The sequence below is a fragment of the Pseudopipra pipra genome, chromosome 7, assembly GCF_036250125.1.
Source record: "Pseudopipra pipra isolate bDixPip1 chromosome 7, bDixPip1.hap1, whole genome shotgun sequence".
Classification (NCBI taxonomy): domain Eukaryota; kingdom Metazoa; phylum Chordata; class Aves; order Passeriformes; family Pipridae; genus Pseudopipra; species Pseudopipra pipra.
The window spans coordinates 11,411,057-11,428,104 of NC_087555.1; the positions used below are offsets into that span (position 1 = coordinate 11,411,057).

Below are 17,048 nucleotides of genomic sequence, written 5' to 3' on the forward strand. Positions count from 1 at the left end.
AGTAGCAGCTTCAATTTCTAAAACTGAGGCTCAATTTTCTAATTAAAATCAATATTTTGAGACATAAACCTAGCATTGTGGCAGTCAGCAGCAATTCCCTGCCCATAAATCCTCCCTTGCTCTACAGCATTTTAACAAGCAGTAGAATTCTGAAAGCCTGACATGGTGATAGCCTCTGCTGAGGAAGGATTTTGAACAAAGTCGAGCTTGAGATAATGTGGGGTTTTTTAACAACACTTTAGTTAAATTTCCAGTCACTAAGGAAGGGTGAGGAAATTGTTTAACTCTGTCTACATATCAGTTTGGGGTTTCCTGGTTTTTTTTCTTTCCCTCAAATCCTCTGGTTCTACAAGAAATCAACATTCCTGACATAGTGGGCCTATTAAATATCATAGATTATATTAACCCATTAACCTTTATTTGAGAAAGCAAAGCTTAAACTAAACAGTAAAATCAAACGGTAAATCAACCATTGGTGAAAAATCCCAGAACAGATTCTCTTCAACTACTTGAAAGCAGAGCAGGCAAAAGAACCATAACAACTTCAAACCACATATCCTCACTATTAAATGCAAAGCAACCCTAGGGGTATTTCTGCTAGGAATCTTGATAAGTCTGCATAAAGGAAATATCCATTTAGAAGAGAATGGCAAAAACCACCACTGACTAATTGCAAATTTCTAAATAATGCACATTATACCTGGGAAAATCCTTAAGGAAGAAACCGATTGTATTAAACAGCAGATACACTAGGTATGTGTGTGGCCGTGACAGCCATGTGGAATGAAAACTGCTTAGACCAGGAGCTAAGAAATATCCACACAAAGAAAATCCAGTGCAGTAAGTTCAAGGAGAAAAACACGGGACGTGCTCACATCCCAAGAAAGCTTGCTCCAGCAGAGACAAAATGCATGGTCAGCGCTGAAATGAGTTATATGATACACAGGAAAGACAGAAATCTCTATGAAAAGATGGAAATGCTGAAATAATTGGATTTCTTTCTGCCACACGCACTCCCCCCACTGAACCCTCCTTCCCCCCAGCTTGGTTAACTGGGATTTATTTGTTTGAACAGGAGCTGTATGCTACGGGTAGCTAAACTGCAGACATGTAATACACCTATCAGAAAAAAAACAGAACAATTTTAAATCAAAGTGAATGATTACATTTCCCATTAGCAGCAATCAGAATCCCCGTCTGGGCTTCATGGAGAGCTTGGGCACCGAGAACCAGAGACGGAGCACCATCGCTGGTGGGAGTGGGGGCTCCCCATGCTGCCCCTCTCCACTTCTGTACCTGAGACACTGTGAACACATTAATAAACAGCAGCATTTACTCTGCAGTTTGACTCCTAAGAGACCACTCTGCAATTTGCTGCTGTCAATAATATATTAACCACAAGGGGGTTGTAATGACATTTCACATTTGGCACGATATTTTTTTAAAACTGATTTGGGAGAAGTAATTGTATTAGAGGCATATTCAGATGATGGTAATAGACAGATCCTATACAACCTTCCATTGTATATTCCGCATTTTGTGAGCCAAACCAAAAGAGACTGAAATTTCTTATGGCAATAATAATAATAATAATAATAGTAATAATATTAGCTGCATTCTGCAGTCTCAGTTCAAGGGTTAGTCACTACCCAAGGTCACTTAGATCTGTGCTTAAAAGAAAGCAAGCTCAATTTTCTACAGAAGGATCTCCTTTCAGTTTTGTCCGCTAAATAAATAATTGGGCAAGGATTTTTGCTGCTACAGTTCTGCCATCAGTAATTTTGTAAATACCTTTCAGACTGAGGCTATAGAAGGAGTAAATCAACTGCAGCATTTCCACCTGGTAGGTTTTGAAACTGAAGTGGGAGGAAAAGGACCCAGAAAACAAATGAATTCTGCATATGAAATGATGCATAGTTCAGTTATATGGGATACTCAGGAAGACTGGGCAGAGACAACCATATGCTGCAATCATCATTAGCTCACCAGATTCCACAGATAATTCTATTTCAAGAAATTAAACTTAAACTATGTGAAAAAAAAACAACTTTCATATTCAATGCGTATTCAGTGGTCTGTGCATATCTGGAGTCAGTTACTCCTTTGGTAAATAAGGCAAGTTACATGGCTTTTCCTTATACAGCCTTTCCCCCCCTGTTACTTCTGCAGATCCCACATGGCTAAGGAAGATGAGGAATGTAATTCCTGGCAATTGCAGAGATCTAAATTCTGCTCTGTATCTCACCTCTACGCTTTCCCTGGAGTTGTAACCATAACACAGCAAGGCAAATTTGTGGGGAATAAAAGGAATTCTCTTGGTTCATGCAGACTTTGAATCATGAATCACAGGATGAACACAGAGTGCAATGAAAGACAGGCAACCACGGGAGGAAAAACGTTGGATGCAGTTTAGCAAAGCAACAGATTTTTAGCAAGCAGGGATTACTGATGTTTTGACTTTTGAAAGATACAATCAACAGATTAACCTATGATTTTAATACAGGTTTTAGAAGGCAATGTATTTTTCACACCTAGCAAAGTTACCTGGTCTGGGTGCTGAAGTGTTATTCTGTTTTTTCTGAGAGGCAAGGAGGACTTGGTCATGAAAATTTTATGAATCTCTCATTATGACAATCTGAAGTACAAATAGAGCTCACGACATCTGTAAGAACCTGTGTCTTAGTGTCTTAGACATGACATCACTGCTGATTATAAAGCAGTCATGGAGAATGAGACTGAGTTTTTGTTCTTTTTTTAACATAATTACATATACATTTTTTTGTTGCTGTTTCCTAGAAATTGGGGCACAACTGTTAAAACTGCATACTTTTTGTCGTGGTTGGAGGCTGATGAGAGCTACCTATGGGTTAGTGGGGAAGGCAAGCCTCTGCTAGTGGGAAGAAGCCACTCAAATCTTGCACTTGAGGATCATTAGCCCTATTACAAAAGGTTCAGATAAAAATCTAAATAAAGAATTTACATCTCTCTGAAAACCAACCAATTCATTCACGATTTTCACCTGGCAACCCACTGAGAAAACATGGTATAAAGATACTCTTTATCATATTAATTAGAATTTCTCCTTTCTAAAAAACACAAGGAATTTATTTGGTACTTATGAAACTGTTTAGTCTAGGCTCTTTACTGAACAAATATGAGCTTCAGTTCTTGCAAGTCTTTCTTTTCCTAAGCCTGTTAAAAGCACTGACCTGTGAGAGAGGGCATTCTTTGGCTAATGTGCTCTGATTCATCTCTTTGAGCAGTTCCTTTAAGGCATTGCGAACTGTGGCATGGTTCCACTGCTCTGCTGGCAAGTCTTCCAACTTTGAACAACTGTTAAAACAGAAAGCAAAAGTAGATAGAGACATCACCTTCACAGATGCTTACTTTTTGCATACAAGCGCTATAGAACTTTAAGCAACAAACACAACCTTGCAATTTCCTGCTTGGCCAGCCCACCAAGGTGTTTCTCCCCTCTATCACCTTCCCATCAAGCATGGCTACCCAAAGATGTGCAGTTCAACATACAGCAGCTAATCTTCCTACAGTATTATATGTGTGTATAAGCATTCCCTCTGGGGCCTGACGGAGAGCAAAGAAACTGCATAAAGCAAGCCCCAGAAATGGCTGGATAAAGCCATACTGTCCAGACAAAGGTCCTCCTGCTGGAGTAGAAAAATAAACATATATGCTGTGCTGCCACTAACAAAATCCCTAAACAGTATGGGCCCTCATTGTATGGAAGCGAGACTTCGAAAAATTAGTTTAATTTCATACAGGTTCTTATACTGCCCTTATCACTGAAGTATCCAAGAGCCTTTCAGAAACACATAAACCATATGTCCAACATCTGTCACGTGTAGTTGATTCTCACTTTCATTCTACAAGAACTGCATATGTAGTGAAGCTTTTGTCTTCGTGCGACTTGTGCCTCTTTTAATTTAACAAGCTTATGGTTTGTGTCTACATGCACAGGGACAGACCCGAGAAGCACATCAAAAAGCTGGGAGAAGGTTGTCACTGCCATTTCTACCAAAGAGAATTAATGGATGTTCTCCAATCAACCTCTGAGGGGGTTCTGCCTTCTGCCCTTACAGCCTGGTTTGTCCCTCAGAGCTGGATGTTCAGTTGTGCTTGAGGAGTTCAAGTAGTCAGTGATCATCTTTATCTCAAAGTCATGGGCTATCTTTTACTTACATTGCATCCAGGCATTCAGGCATTTTGAAGAAAAAGAATGAGATCCTAATCTTGGATTGATACCCTTTGCTAATACAGAAGTGACAATAGGCTAGATGGACTCCTGGTAGCTCACACTTCTGACAAAATGCGTTACTGCACTCCAGTTTCATAGCAGCTATAGAGTCTAGATGCTCTTTTACAAATATGTAGCAGAGATGCAGTCTAGCTGAAAAATGATAACAGTATATAAAACTGAGGAAAGACCTGTTCATGGGAATTGAAAACCTCAAGCACCATCAGAGACATAACAGGAAAGAAATGTTCTTGTCTGGGAGTTTAATGTCAGTGAGGCACCAACTGCTTGCAAATTCTAAATTGAATTGAACAGTTGGAGGGTATGTACCTGCCACCAAAAGGACACACATGTGTCCCTGTGGACCCTTCTTCTGTTCAAGCCAGACCTTCAAAGAACTGTTGGCAATTTATTCCAGACTTATTTTTTACTCTTCCCTCTGGCATGTCCTGGCCATACAGCTCCAGCAGGCTGTACAATGTAGGCTTACCAGCATGACCAGAGTACGCCATGCACTGCAAGGGACCTGTCACACCTCCTTACATCAGTAACTGTTTGAGAACTCTTCTGAAGGCCAACAGAAAGAAAGGGGAAGAAGAAAGGGGGGGTGGGGGGAAAGCAGGAAGAAGGGAGGGCAAATAAGTGTAAAAGTGGAGTGAGCTTTTGCTTTGCTAATCAGCACTAGTATTCAGGGAAGGAAAATATTTGCCAAATGCCAAATGCAGCTGCAGTGACATTTTCCTTCCTTGTCTTCTTTTTGCTGGGAAGACCACTGGAGAAAAAAAAGAAAAGTCAAAAAAGCTCCCCTCCTCCCCATCTCAGCAACTGGCAGTAGAAGGCTTGGATTCTCACAATGTAGCCCCTAGAAAAAGGCAAGGAGTTTATTATTTGATACAATTAGACCTTAAGAATCCATTAAATTAGGGACTGTCGAAAGGTCTGCCTTTAAAAGCCCCATAAACTTGATTGAGTTTCTGCCCTTCCCCTCTCTGCTACCATATTGCTACTTCAGAACATATACAATATCAGTTGGAACATGCACCAAAAAGCTGCCAGGTGACCCACCCTTCTCTTCATTTTCTTTTCATTTCATCAAAAGACCCGAAATTAATGAAGACAGGATGTGCTAATCTCTGTAGTAATGCTGTAACCGACAGAGCAGCTCAGAGAATAGAGAAGGACAGATGTTCAGAAACACCCACCTTTGTAATTGGATTTTCAATGTCACAACATGATAGACATCTTGTAGCATGTCGGCTACTGTCGCATCTGGTGCATCAGTCACATAACTGAGAGGCAGGGGATTCCACCTCCCAAGCTTGATTATTCCTGAAAAGAAAACAAAAAATTCATACTTTATATTTTACCAGCCATTTACTAAACCCTTTGATAACATTGCTTGTTCCCAAGATTCAAGATCTGCCTTGAGATTTATTGCACTCTTGCCCAGAAAGAAGCGTTCTGCTGAATCCTGAAACAAACAATGGAGAAGAGCAGGAATAGATTTTAAATTCTTAACAGACAGTGGTTGACATGGTCCTGGCTCTTAAATTACTTTAAGGAAGCACAGGAAACTTCCTCCCTTCACATCTTCCATCATCCCACTAGAGCCTAGTTCTCTAATTTAGAATAAGCTTTAAATACTCTCTAGCCCTGATTTTTCAGTCTAGAAAAACCTTTCAGTAAATAAATGCATTACTTTTGACTTGGACAGGAAAATTCCTATGTGTGGGCTTTCAGCACACAGTTACAATCTAAGCATGGTACAATTCCCAGTGGATGGATGCCACTGCAAACCCACCAAGTAGGAAGAGTTCACTCCCAGATACAAGTTGCACTATGCAGACAGTTGCTTTTTTTTGTGAAAAAAAAAACCACCCAAAACCAAATGACTGCGAGCTGCTGACCGCAGATCTAAAATAGAATTTTGGGGGCGAGGGAGAATGCTGTAAGTTCTATTTCTACTTCTGCTCATTCTTTAATAGGGATCATCACCTCTTTTGGATGAGCTTGTCACAAAGACTGTAAACTTGGATGGTAAACCATTTGGTGCAGAGGTATTATTTCTGTTTAGACAATTGCAGAGGGCCCACCCACACCAAAAACAATGACTAACACCCAGGAATGACTTCCAGGAAGACACCAAACAAAGAAAGCCACAGTGCCATTTTACATGACAGCAAAGCAGTTCAACCTTGTTCTGCACTATTGCCACTACTGCTTTTATTCCCTCCTTCATCATGTTCCCATTGCCCTGTCGTTCTGCTCACTTAATTTTCCTCAGCTCAGCCCTACAAGACACCATTCTCCCACTTAAACTGATGCCTTTTGAGGTTTCCTTATATACTGTTGGATTTTGGAAAAGACATCCATAAACTCAACTGCCAGAAAGACACTAACACCCTAATACAGGAGAAAACTACTTCTTCTGCAATAACAGGTGCACCAAGAGCTCTTCTTGAGTATCTAGAAGGATGCTGTGATGCCAAGAAACTTCAGCTTTCTCCTCCTCACTTTCTACTCCCAGTTCTTCACCATCTCTGGAACTATCAAACCGAAATAAATGACAACAGCTTTTTATCCTGATCTCCCAAACACGATCATAAAATAAATACCACACTGAAACAATGAAACAAAGCTTCTTGCACAGAGACAATAACAGAACAAAATGAGCCCGTGGAGTACCTGCAGTGGAATATTTTTTCCCCATTCCTACGCAGATCGAAGAGGAAATAATTTTAGTACAACTCCTTTTCCATAGCACTTAAATCTTTGCATTTACCACTGATGTACTGCTTTGCAAGGCATTCTGTCAGCACATACTGAAAGAAGCTGGAAGTGACCTAGTTCATCCTCAGTGGTACAAAGTTTCACTGTAACATATTGGTACAGACAGGCTAATATTTTGAGAGCAGATTAGAAAGCTTTTGTCAAGGAGAGATATTGTCCAAATGAAACAAAAAGTTACTAAGTGTTGCTTGATATCCAATGCTTGAAAATGGGACATAAACAGAACAAAAACATTTAAATGATGCACTGTTTCAGTATTAAGATTTAACAATCTGGTGCTGAATATGCTGCAGTATAAATAGTGCCTGGACTCAGATCCAGTAGAGTAACACACAGCACTCATTCACAGCACCGTATGTCTCCATTGCTGGTTCCTTGAGTCACATTCCACTTGCCAAGAAAAGCTGTTTTTCTTAAGGGGATAGTTTACTTAATGTTATCTCTGGTGACAACAAGAAATGCATATAGTACAGCATATATTAGTCATGAAATGAGCATCAAGGGTCCACTGAGTGAAATACATGCTGGGAAAACACAGTTTAGCTGCTGACTTCCTTCACCCCCTTCTGCTATATAATAATTTAAAGCAAAATCACCTAAAAATCCAGAAATCTATACTGGCTTCACAGAACACTTGGCTTCCTATGTTTAACCACGCCAAGTTTTCATGTAATTGAAAAAATAAGCATCATATGTGCCCCATAAGTCACATCTAAATTGTTAATATTTTACAAGAGGCTTTATTTTTCATTCAATTAAGGAAAGCACTCAGAGAGCACACCATCTGCAACTGCTCAGGCCTGGCAACGCTGGCAAGGGACAAAGAGATGGCTGGGGGGGCACTGAAGCAACTAAAGGTGTCCCCAGACAAAAAAAGTTTAAAGAGAAAAACCCCAGCGCATCCAGAGCGCACCACGGGAAATACTATGCAAATTGCTTTACAGGAATGTCTGCTACTACTGGAAGGTAGGTAGTTTCGTTTTTTTTTTTTTTCTTAATCCTCCTCTACAACTGGAGAGGAAATTGTTTTGGCTGGATTTAAGCAAACACAGGTGTTACCATAATGCTCGGTGCCTCTGCACGTTAACACCTGCTGCGAGTCCTTCACTCTGTGTTACAGCGCTGCTGATGTCCGCTGTTTTTTCAGCCGGTGTGATGTGACGTGTGAAATATTTTTTCCAGAGCACATTAAGCTGGTCCAAACCATAGCCAGAAGCCATGGTTTCCATTCAGCTCCTCAGCAGACTTCACAGGTGCATATTTCATGGCACCAACCCTGTACTTAAGGAAACTCTTGGGCTGTGATTGGGAAGATGATGCCAGCTTGTTGAGTAAATGTCTTCTCTGCATGCTAGAACACATCTCTGAATGACTCCTCAGCAAAAACTGAGTGGACCAAAATTTGCTCCCTAAAAAGGTCTCTTCTCATCCAGGACTGAGTGTTTTCAGTATAACAGCAACTCCAGAATGAAAACAGCCTGGTAGAAAGAGGTTACTTTGACATACACATTTTTTATTGTTCCTCACATTGACTCCAAACAGTACAGCTCAGGACTTTAAAGAAACCACTTTAACTGGCCTGGTTGAGCTTTTGTCCTACCACAACTGAGACTTGGGAGTGGGGACAGGAACGAGCAAAGATCACTGTGTTATTAATGAATATACTACTGCTCTGGGAGTATCACTCTTCTGTCAGCTCCAGACCTTCTCAAAATTATGTGTGGATAATGCAGAGCAGATCAGACTGCTCAGGAAATCCAAAAACACATCTTCCCTGAGTTTCCAAAACTTGTCTGTTAATGAATTTCATTCTCTTTCCTGTATCAGTAGGGACTTTTTCCTGTGAGAGTTGTTTGAAGGGGAAGTTCAACAAATTTCAATGCTTGCACACACTCAAAAAATGGCCATACACTAGAACAGCTCCCAAGAACTCATCTAGAAGTGGCTCAATGCAGCCCAGGCCAGTTAGGCAATTAGAGACAATAAAGAGACCAGTTTTTTCAATAGATTTTTTTTCAAAGCTATTTTAGAAGAAATTTTTTTTTATTGACACTGGCTGTTGGTTCTTGAACAGCATGTACTTCTGTAGTTAGGTCTTTTATTAAGTTTAAGCCTCAGTTTCATTAAAATGGAGGCAGGGACAAAGGGCAGAGTAACTTAGTTTGAAATTTGCAAAGTCCCTTTACCCGCAAGAAGAGCAGTGGGCAAACTTCTACAAGTTCGAGTGTCAGGTTTGCATGTAACAACCACTGCAATTCACTGCTGTCATTCCACTTAGGCCAGTGATGTGGCACCCTGACATGATGCTTTTAATTTAGTTTCATTCAAAATGCAGCTCCTTTGGAGAAGAAAGTGATAACTATGCAAGTGAGAGCAGAACAACACATTGAACAGAAGCCTTGACCTGCTACAACATGGCTGATCTCTCTACTGAGCAGAACTCAGAGCTTTTTTACAGTATCACCTGAAAGAGTGATGCATCTAAAGCAGTGGGATTATTCCTGGAACTTCATCCTAATAAGATGGGAACTGAATGGATGCAAGGCTGAGGCTAAAGAAGACTTCCAGAATAACTACTTTCATCAGGAGCATAAACATCAAAAGACAAAAAGCTGCTTTCTAGAAAAATACAGCTAAGCTGGCAATCCCTTTTCATTATTATGTAGCTTATACTGTCCCACAAAAATTATTTATCTATCTGGGCTAGAAGCCTCATTTGTCTTTGCAAACAGAAAGATAGCCACACAGTTCACTCATTCTAAGAATGCCACATCTGGAGTTTAGAACATATCATAGTCTAGCTATGACACTTGGTCATAAACACCATGGGGGCTGGGTCCTGCATCTCCCAGTCACCTGCACAGGTAACTTTTAATCTGATAGCCCCATAGTAATTACTGAGGCACCTCAGGTATCCTTCAATGCATCACTGCTGTAAAATCAAACTGTTAAAATGGGGCATTTTCCAAATTCCTTTTTGCGGCTACACAGAGCAAACAGGATGAGAACGTGCCTCATCCTGTCACTGGCTCCCTTCAAACTATTCCCTGCTCCCACCATGATTATACTCCTGATTTCACCTTTCACAAGTTATGAGCCTACCTGAGTTACATCTTAAATGGATACTTGTAGTATTAATGCAAATGCATACACAGGATTAATGCAATTTATTTAAAATGCTAATCTGCCAGGGTTAAAATTAAGTCATGGGATCAAATGAAGGACATTTGGGAAGTTCCTATTAGCATCACCATGTCCTCCTCAACATTTTTTCTGGAGACAGAAAATGAATCATGAGTAATACATGCTCAAATACATACAGAGAGGGAAAGAGAAGGAATTTTGTGTTCTTTGGCTAAAGGGGAAAAAAAAAGGATAGCAGAGAATACTGATTCCTTACCAAATATTGTTAAGAAAAACACTTATTAACACTAAACAGACAGACTATTTGAATCCCTGATGCACCACACCAAAAACTTCCATTTTCTACAGCCTAAGCAAATATAACCTGCTGAAACTCATAGAGGGTGAGGTGTTCAAGCAGGTGATTGCTCTCCTTGTGGACTGACTGACACAGGCTGGAAGCTGGGGAAGTGCAAATCCTGTTTCTTACATTACAGCTCCACGTTCACTAACGTTGCAGGCTGTAACAGAACTGCTACATCCAGCTCAGACAAGAACATGTGCCTGTACAGCCAGACTCGGCACAGCACGGTCTCTGTGCGATCTTCGGAAAGGCAGAGGGAGCAGGCAGTGCCCAACCCGGCATGAGATCTCCTGGGCTATATTTACTACTCCAAAATATACTGAGCAAGTTTGAATCTCAAGTGTTATACCAGACCACAGCCATGGTTCACGTTGCTGTGGCGTTCCAGAGCTGTACTAGGTATCCTAGAATTTGCTTCCTTGCATTCCAGGGACTCCAGGATCACAGCCCAAGAGTGCTGGACTGCAAACACAGGGCTGGATGAAGAACACAACCAACATTTCCTGCTGCCTTGTGAATTCAATCAAGTAGTTTTGACCACATCTTACTTTTTAACAACTCTTATCAAATCAACACAAAAGAAACTGCAGACTAACATTAGCACCCAAATACTTTTCATTCCTTTTACAACTCCAAATGAAAGACCTCAATGAGACATGCAATAAAAGCTCCACTTCTGGGACCATCAAGCCATTTCTGTATCAGCCAATACTGCAGGGCTTCCTACGAGATGGGAAGGCTCTTGTGACATTGATTGCATCTGGTTATCCTCTTCAGAGGCATCTTGTCCCTATGTTTTAGCATGTAATTTTCCTTTGTTCAGCTGTGCTTTGTTACAGAAATTAAAAACTGGCTGTCCTATGTAATAAGTACATAGAATTATTTATCCATAAATCAGTTTGCAGGAAATCACTACCCTGCAGTACATAATAACTCAGCCTGTGTTTCTAACCTCTACCCTGGCTGTAGTATATCATCAAACTGTAACAACATAAAGCCATAATTTGTGGTTATTATTGTTAATCCAGCAAAGGGAATGACTTTTCAAGCAGAAAGGATAAAAAAGTAACAGGAAAAATTTAAAAAAAAACCCTGACCATATTAATTTTTGTATTATATTATTGAGCTGCCTTTTCCATCTCTTTGGGAAATTTAAAAAAATATTATGCTGCCTTTGCCCATCATTATAAGGGTGCCCATATTATCGTACTGAATTTCAGTCAGTGATATATGGGGGCAATAGATGGGAAAAATAATCAGCATAACCCTCCCCTGTACTTCTAAAGCGCCTCACATCAAAGGGTCCCAACACACTTTAAAAACATTAATTAATTGAACTTTGCACATCCCTGTGAGGTAGACTGTATTATGTCAATTGACATATCGGTGATTTAGTGATTGAAAGCACACAATGCACATAATCCTGTGTTTACATCAATACAAAAGAATCCCCCTCCTTCCTCGTTTCAGTCCATAATAAATAATTCAGTGAGAGAACAGGAATAAACTATGTGATTACACTGTGATGTACACATCCACAAATCAACAGGAACACCCACACTCCCTGAATGACGAACACTCCACCCCAGCTCATGAGGCTTGTGCAACTTCAGGGCTCTGCACAAAAGGGTGACTTTCACCCAAGGGGAACGCAGAGCCCAGCTACTCGAAGCTCTGGTAGCACAAAGCCCCTTGTACTGTTGTTGCTGGAAGTCTTCACTTTTGCTGTTTTAAAATGCTGTCACAAACCCTGTGTACCATAGTTTACAGAACGAAATTTTGTGCTGCAACAACATGTCCAAGAGCTGGGCAATTCAAACACTCATATCTAGCCTTTTTGGCTTGCACAGCTGTATCAATACACAGACTTGAACACAGACATTTTCATTATTATGTATGATATTTGTATGATTATATATCAAAATGTTTATAGAAACATGGGTGTGACTATCAAGAGAAATACTGTTAGTGTTACAAGGTTTATGTATTTCAGAGTACATTCACAGATGAAAATCTCTTTGATACATGAAGCTTGGTTTGAGTTTCCAATTTTTTGAATGCTAGTATTGCCCATTCCTTTCCTCCAGCATGACTGTACTCAAGTATTTGACTTAAATAACATACACTAAACAGTTTGATGCCTTGTAATTCTACATATCAAGTTTACATTTTACAGTGAAAAGATTGTGCCTCATGTAATAGATGCTGCTTCACATTTGGGAAACGTTATGTGAGGACCCTGACTTTTATTAGATTAATTTAATATAAGCACTAAGTTACTAGACTAAATTAATAAAGATCTTCTTAAAAAAAAAAAAAAAGAGGGGAAGAGAGCAAGAGCGAACAGAATGAACCCACAAATTAAATAAAATTTTCTGGAGCTTGTTATTTTGGAAGTCTTTATTTAATTTTCCAACCCCCTATTCTGTTTGAAAAAAAAAAGTAAATAATTAGTAAGGAAACAGGAAAAAAAAAGGTTGATGTTATTTACTTCAGGGGATTATTTTTAAAATATGATAGAACAGGAATACCACAAATAAATAGAAGGGTGAGGAAGCAAAGGAAGTACTAACTATTAAAAAAAACAAAACAACAGGCCATTCATTTCAGGGTTGGACTCGATGATCCTTGTGAGTCCCTTCCAACTAAGAAAATATCCTGTGATTCTGAAGGTTTTTTTACATTTTCTGTGTTACTTTTAAAACTATCGCCTCCATTGAAGAAAACCACATTTAGTCCGGCATCACATCTCTCTTTTGTCATTTTTGGGATAAGTCTGCACTTACCTTGGACAGTAAGAATATGAATAAAGAGAGAAAAGTCCTCTTCTTTCTTTTGTCTGAGAAAGAGAACCACTCCCCTGAACATCACTTCCATGGCACGAATACAAAGTCTTTTCAGTCATGACAACTCATGACAGAAAGGCTACTGGATCCAGGATATTAAGCAGCTCTTAGGAGGTGTCTTTCATAACTCTGTAAGCTTGGACCTCAGCCTCACCCTCCACCAGGCTGCCCTCTCCTGAGAGGCACTGTCACAATGGGGCTACTGTTCTCAGCAGTACTATTCAGCAGCCCCAGCGCCCATAGGATTGCAGCACCTGCTCCGTCACTAACATCAGCCCCACATAACACCCAAAGCGTGGCACTCTCCCATTTTTGCATGAAATTACTGTCTTTTGGGCAACCTGTACTGTTATATTAAGATCATTCTCAGCTCAGTGCTGGGGCACCTGAGCTTTCTCAGCTGCACAGGAGCACAGGCTGTGTCTCCTCCCAGGGAGCAGTGGCTGCTGAATGCCTTTGAAATCCAGACCAAGAGTGTCACAACTCAGCTTATTCCCTGATCAAAGTGTTTCCTTAGCTGCTACCATGCCTGGATGTTTGCTTTTTTATCTTAAAACCATGAATGTTCCTTTTCCTTTGGACAACAGCTGTCTCTCCTCCAGTCTCAGGCTCCCTGTCAAAACATGCGGCTTCTCTGCCATCCCAGCCTGGCACCAGGACCTGTCTATAATTTAGTGCCTCCCAGAGGGCCAATATAGGCAGATACTCCTAGTGGAGACCTGTAACGTGCTTCCACCTCAGCCTTACAGACTGAGAAGTCTGTAGGGGCTTCAGTGTATTTGCCTCAGTTGCTAAGGAACATGAATGCAAGTGTACTCAACAGGTGGTGCTTTTCTCCACTGCACATGCTCTTCAACAGCCACAAACAATGCCTGAATCAGCTTGTCCCAAATTTTGGACCCAGTGACCATATTGCCACCTCACTACTTACAAGGGGCTGCACAGGAGTAAAAGGACCAGAACTTTACACCAACATTTGCTGTCCAATCTTTTTTGTCAGCTTTCTGCCAGCCCAGTGTCACCAACACAACCTGCTCCACAACACCTCCAGCAAGAAAAGGGCATTTGGGCAGACAGCCTTTGGTCTCCACCCTCCAGAAGCCTTTATCAGATTTTATAAGATGTTTTTGAATGGATAAGAGGAAAGGTAGAAGATGTTTTCCTTCTTTGGGGAAGGAAAAAAACTGGCATCTGTTTTTACAAAGATGCCAGTGCCCCAAACTCCGTCATTTCACCCAGCTTCAGTGCTTGCCTATAAGCTTCACATGGAAAGACAGTCCACTGAGCAGGAAAAACAGCACAATAACATGGAATTGCAGATGAATACATAAAACACATTTTAAAGGTTATAAAAGAGCACTGCTAACAGGACATTGTGGAGGATAATAGGCTTAGAATTAAGCCTACAGACATTGTTTGGCCTTGTATGAATCTGAATATCCTGCCTACTCACAGCAACAGTTACAGAGAGCACAGAAAGTCTGGCTCAGACTGCAGACATACAGTAGCCAACTATCTTTGTGTTGAGTCAACTACAAGTAGATTTGAAAATTCATGGGTCTCAAGTCCAAAGAAAAATAAGGGCACACAGCATGCTGTGCTGCACAAACAAACCCCTAAACTGAATGCAGATTCAGATTCTGGCCTATGTAGTTTAACAGTTTAATCTCTTTAGTTTAAGATTTGTGTCTTGGGGCTTTCCTTATGCTGTATAAAGACTAGCAGAATGTTTTTTTCTCTAAATTACTACTTTTGGCTTGCCTTCTGTCTTTTCTTTCCTCCCACCAGACATTCAGTTCTTGACTTCCATGAGAAAAAAACAACATGAACAACTGAAAAACTAGTAGGACAGCATCTAACTAGCAGGATAGAAAAGTATGTATTGCTGAAGAAACAGAGGGATTGAAGACTTTGCTGATAACCTCGAACAACTGCTTCCACTAATTCAACATGAATACAGCATGTGAAGATCCAGTTGCTGTTACCTTTGCAATTTGACTCAGTAGTCCTCTGCTCTCTGTAGCTGCATTACTACAAGAATATGTCCAGATCCCTACAATAGCCATAGGCTTGATCACAGTATCTTTAATTACATTCATTTAAGAAGTAGATTCACCATGAAGCAGTGAACAAGGGAGGTAACACTTGCATTCTAGCATTTTTATATTAAAAAATTTTATGGAAGCAAAATTATCCTTGTAAATGTGTATGCACACATATATTTAAGAATATACAATAGACCTAAGATTGAGGGTTTGTTGATATCTAGGCTCAGGTCTCACTCATAGCTCACAAACAGGTAAAAGGTAACTTTAACCTTCCCTTACAAATTGATAGACTCAAGAGAGACAGAGAATAGTATCTTTAAGGTTTCAGAATTTCTTTTCAAAATACATTTTAATAACCCTAGTTCCTAATTTGGACAGCATTGCAAATTCAGATACATTTGATTAAATTAAATGAGAAATTCTCCTTCACTGACACTTATTTCAGTTGATAATCTGATCTCAAATTTCCCATCTCCCTCTTTTCTTCCCAGGAAGAGCAAAAAAATTCTGCATTTCTGACAAGTCTAAATAAAGCTTTGCTGGTTACTGAACTATGCTACATTTCCTATCAAGAGAAAACAAAAGCGGGAAAAAAAAAGACTAGTTCACCACTAGAGGAGATGACTCAGAGCAAGCAGGAACTGTTACCAGATTCAGAAAAAAATAGTTTTCCCTTGTACTGTTGAGCCCACACTAATGCTGAGATGAACCTAGATTTGCTTTCTTAGCCCACATCTTCCTAGAACTGCACCTATTTTCTTACGAAGCCACCAGATCCTTTTTGGATCCTGCCAGCATTTTCAACTTCACGTTAGTCACTTTGTGAACAAGAGATCAAAAGACAGAAAGAACTATTTTTTTAATTTAAATGATAAATTTCTGTGAACATGGCAAAGACTGGAAAGAGTTATTCGTGTTTTGGATCTGGAGGTTTGCAGCACACACACATAATGCTTTGAAACCTTTCCAGTTTACCGCTTCTTTAGTAGCAGCTAAAAGATTCTCATGTAATCACAGCATATAGAAATTGTGGAGCTGCTACAAAGGAAAAGAAATCTATCCCAGCCAAAACCAGCAAGAGAGTTTAAGGGACACCCTCAGAGACTACAAGATTCAATAGCCTTAAGCACTGCTGGCACTGCAAACACCCTTGTGAGATGAGGGAGAGCTCTAGGACCTCCTGAGATTCATCCTCCAGAAAGCAGCTCACACTGTTTCACCACCCACCAAGCTGGAAGACAGCACACCAGCACCCTCAGGCCTCTTTTCTTTTTTGTTTTTTTTTGGTTGTGGCACTGCAGACACCTTAAGAGATAGGTTATCCCAACAGTCCCAGTGATGGGTCTTCTGGTGAAAGAAACTGTTGTTTAATACTAGTAATTGCGTACTAAATCAATTTCTGTTCCAGAACTCTATTCCTCCAGAGCTCAGCGCTCTCACCACTTCTTTCTCTTTCCTAAACTCTACCTCATGTTCAAATCAAAGAGATCAAAAATGCTGTATGGTGGTATTTCAAGAAAAAAAAGGGAGGACTCACTGTCATTTCTAATCATCTCTCAAGCCCCGGGTGTCTTGGGCCCACTAGTGCATGGCTTCTACATGTGTGTAAGCAGAAAAGGAAGCCA

The 17,048-nt window shown here is 40.3% G+C and overlaps 1 protein-coding gene across 6 annotated transcripts in view; it reads right to left on the reverse strand.

Annotated features, from left to right (window-relative positions):
* SATB2 (SATB homeobox 2) overlaps positions 1-17,048 on the reverse strand; it is a 133,944-nt gene that overhangs the window by 67,554 nt on the left and 49,342 nt on the right. For all 6 annotated transcript variants that reach the window (XM_064661988.1, XM_064661990.1, XM_064661986.1 and 3 more), the window contains 2 exons: positions 5,455-5,581; positions 3,210-3,333 (listed from right to left, as the gene is read on the reverse strand). In XM_064661988.1, the coding sequence (XP_064518058.1) occupies positions 3,210-3,333; positions 5,455-5,581 (251 nt within the window). The remainder of the gene's footprint in view (positions 1-3,209; positions 3,334-5,454; positions 5,582-17,048) is intronic.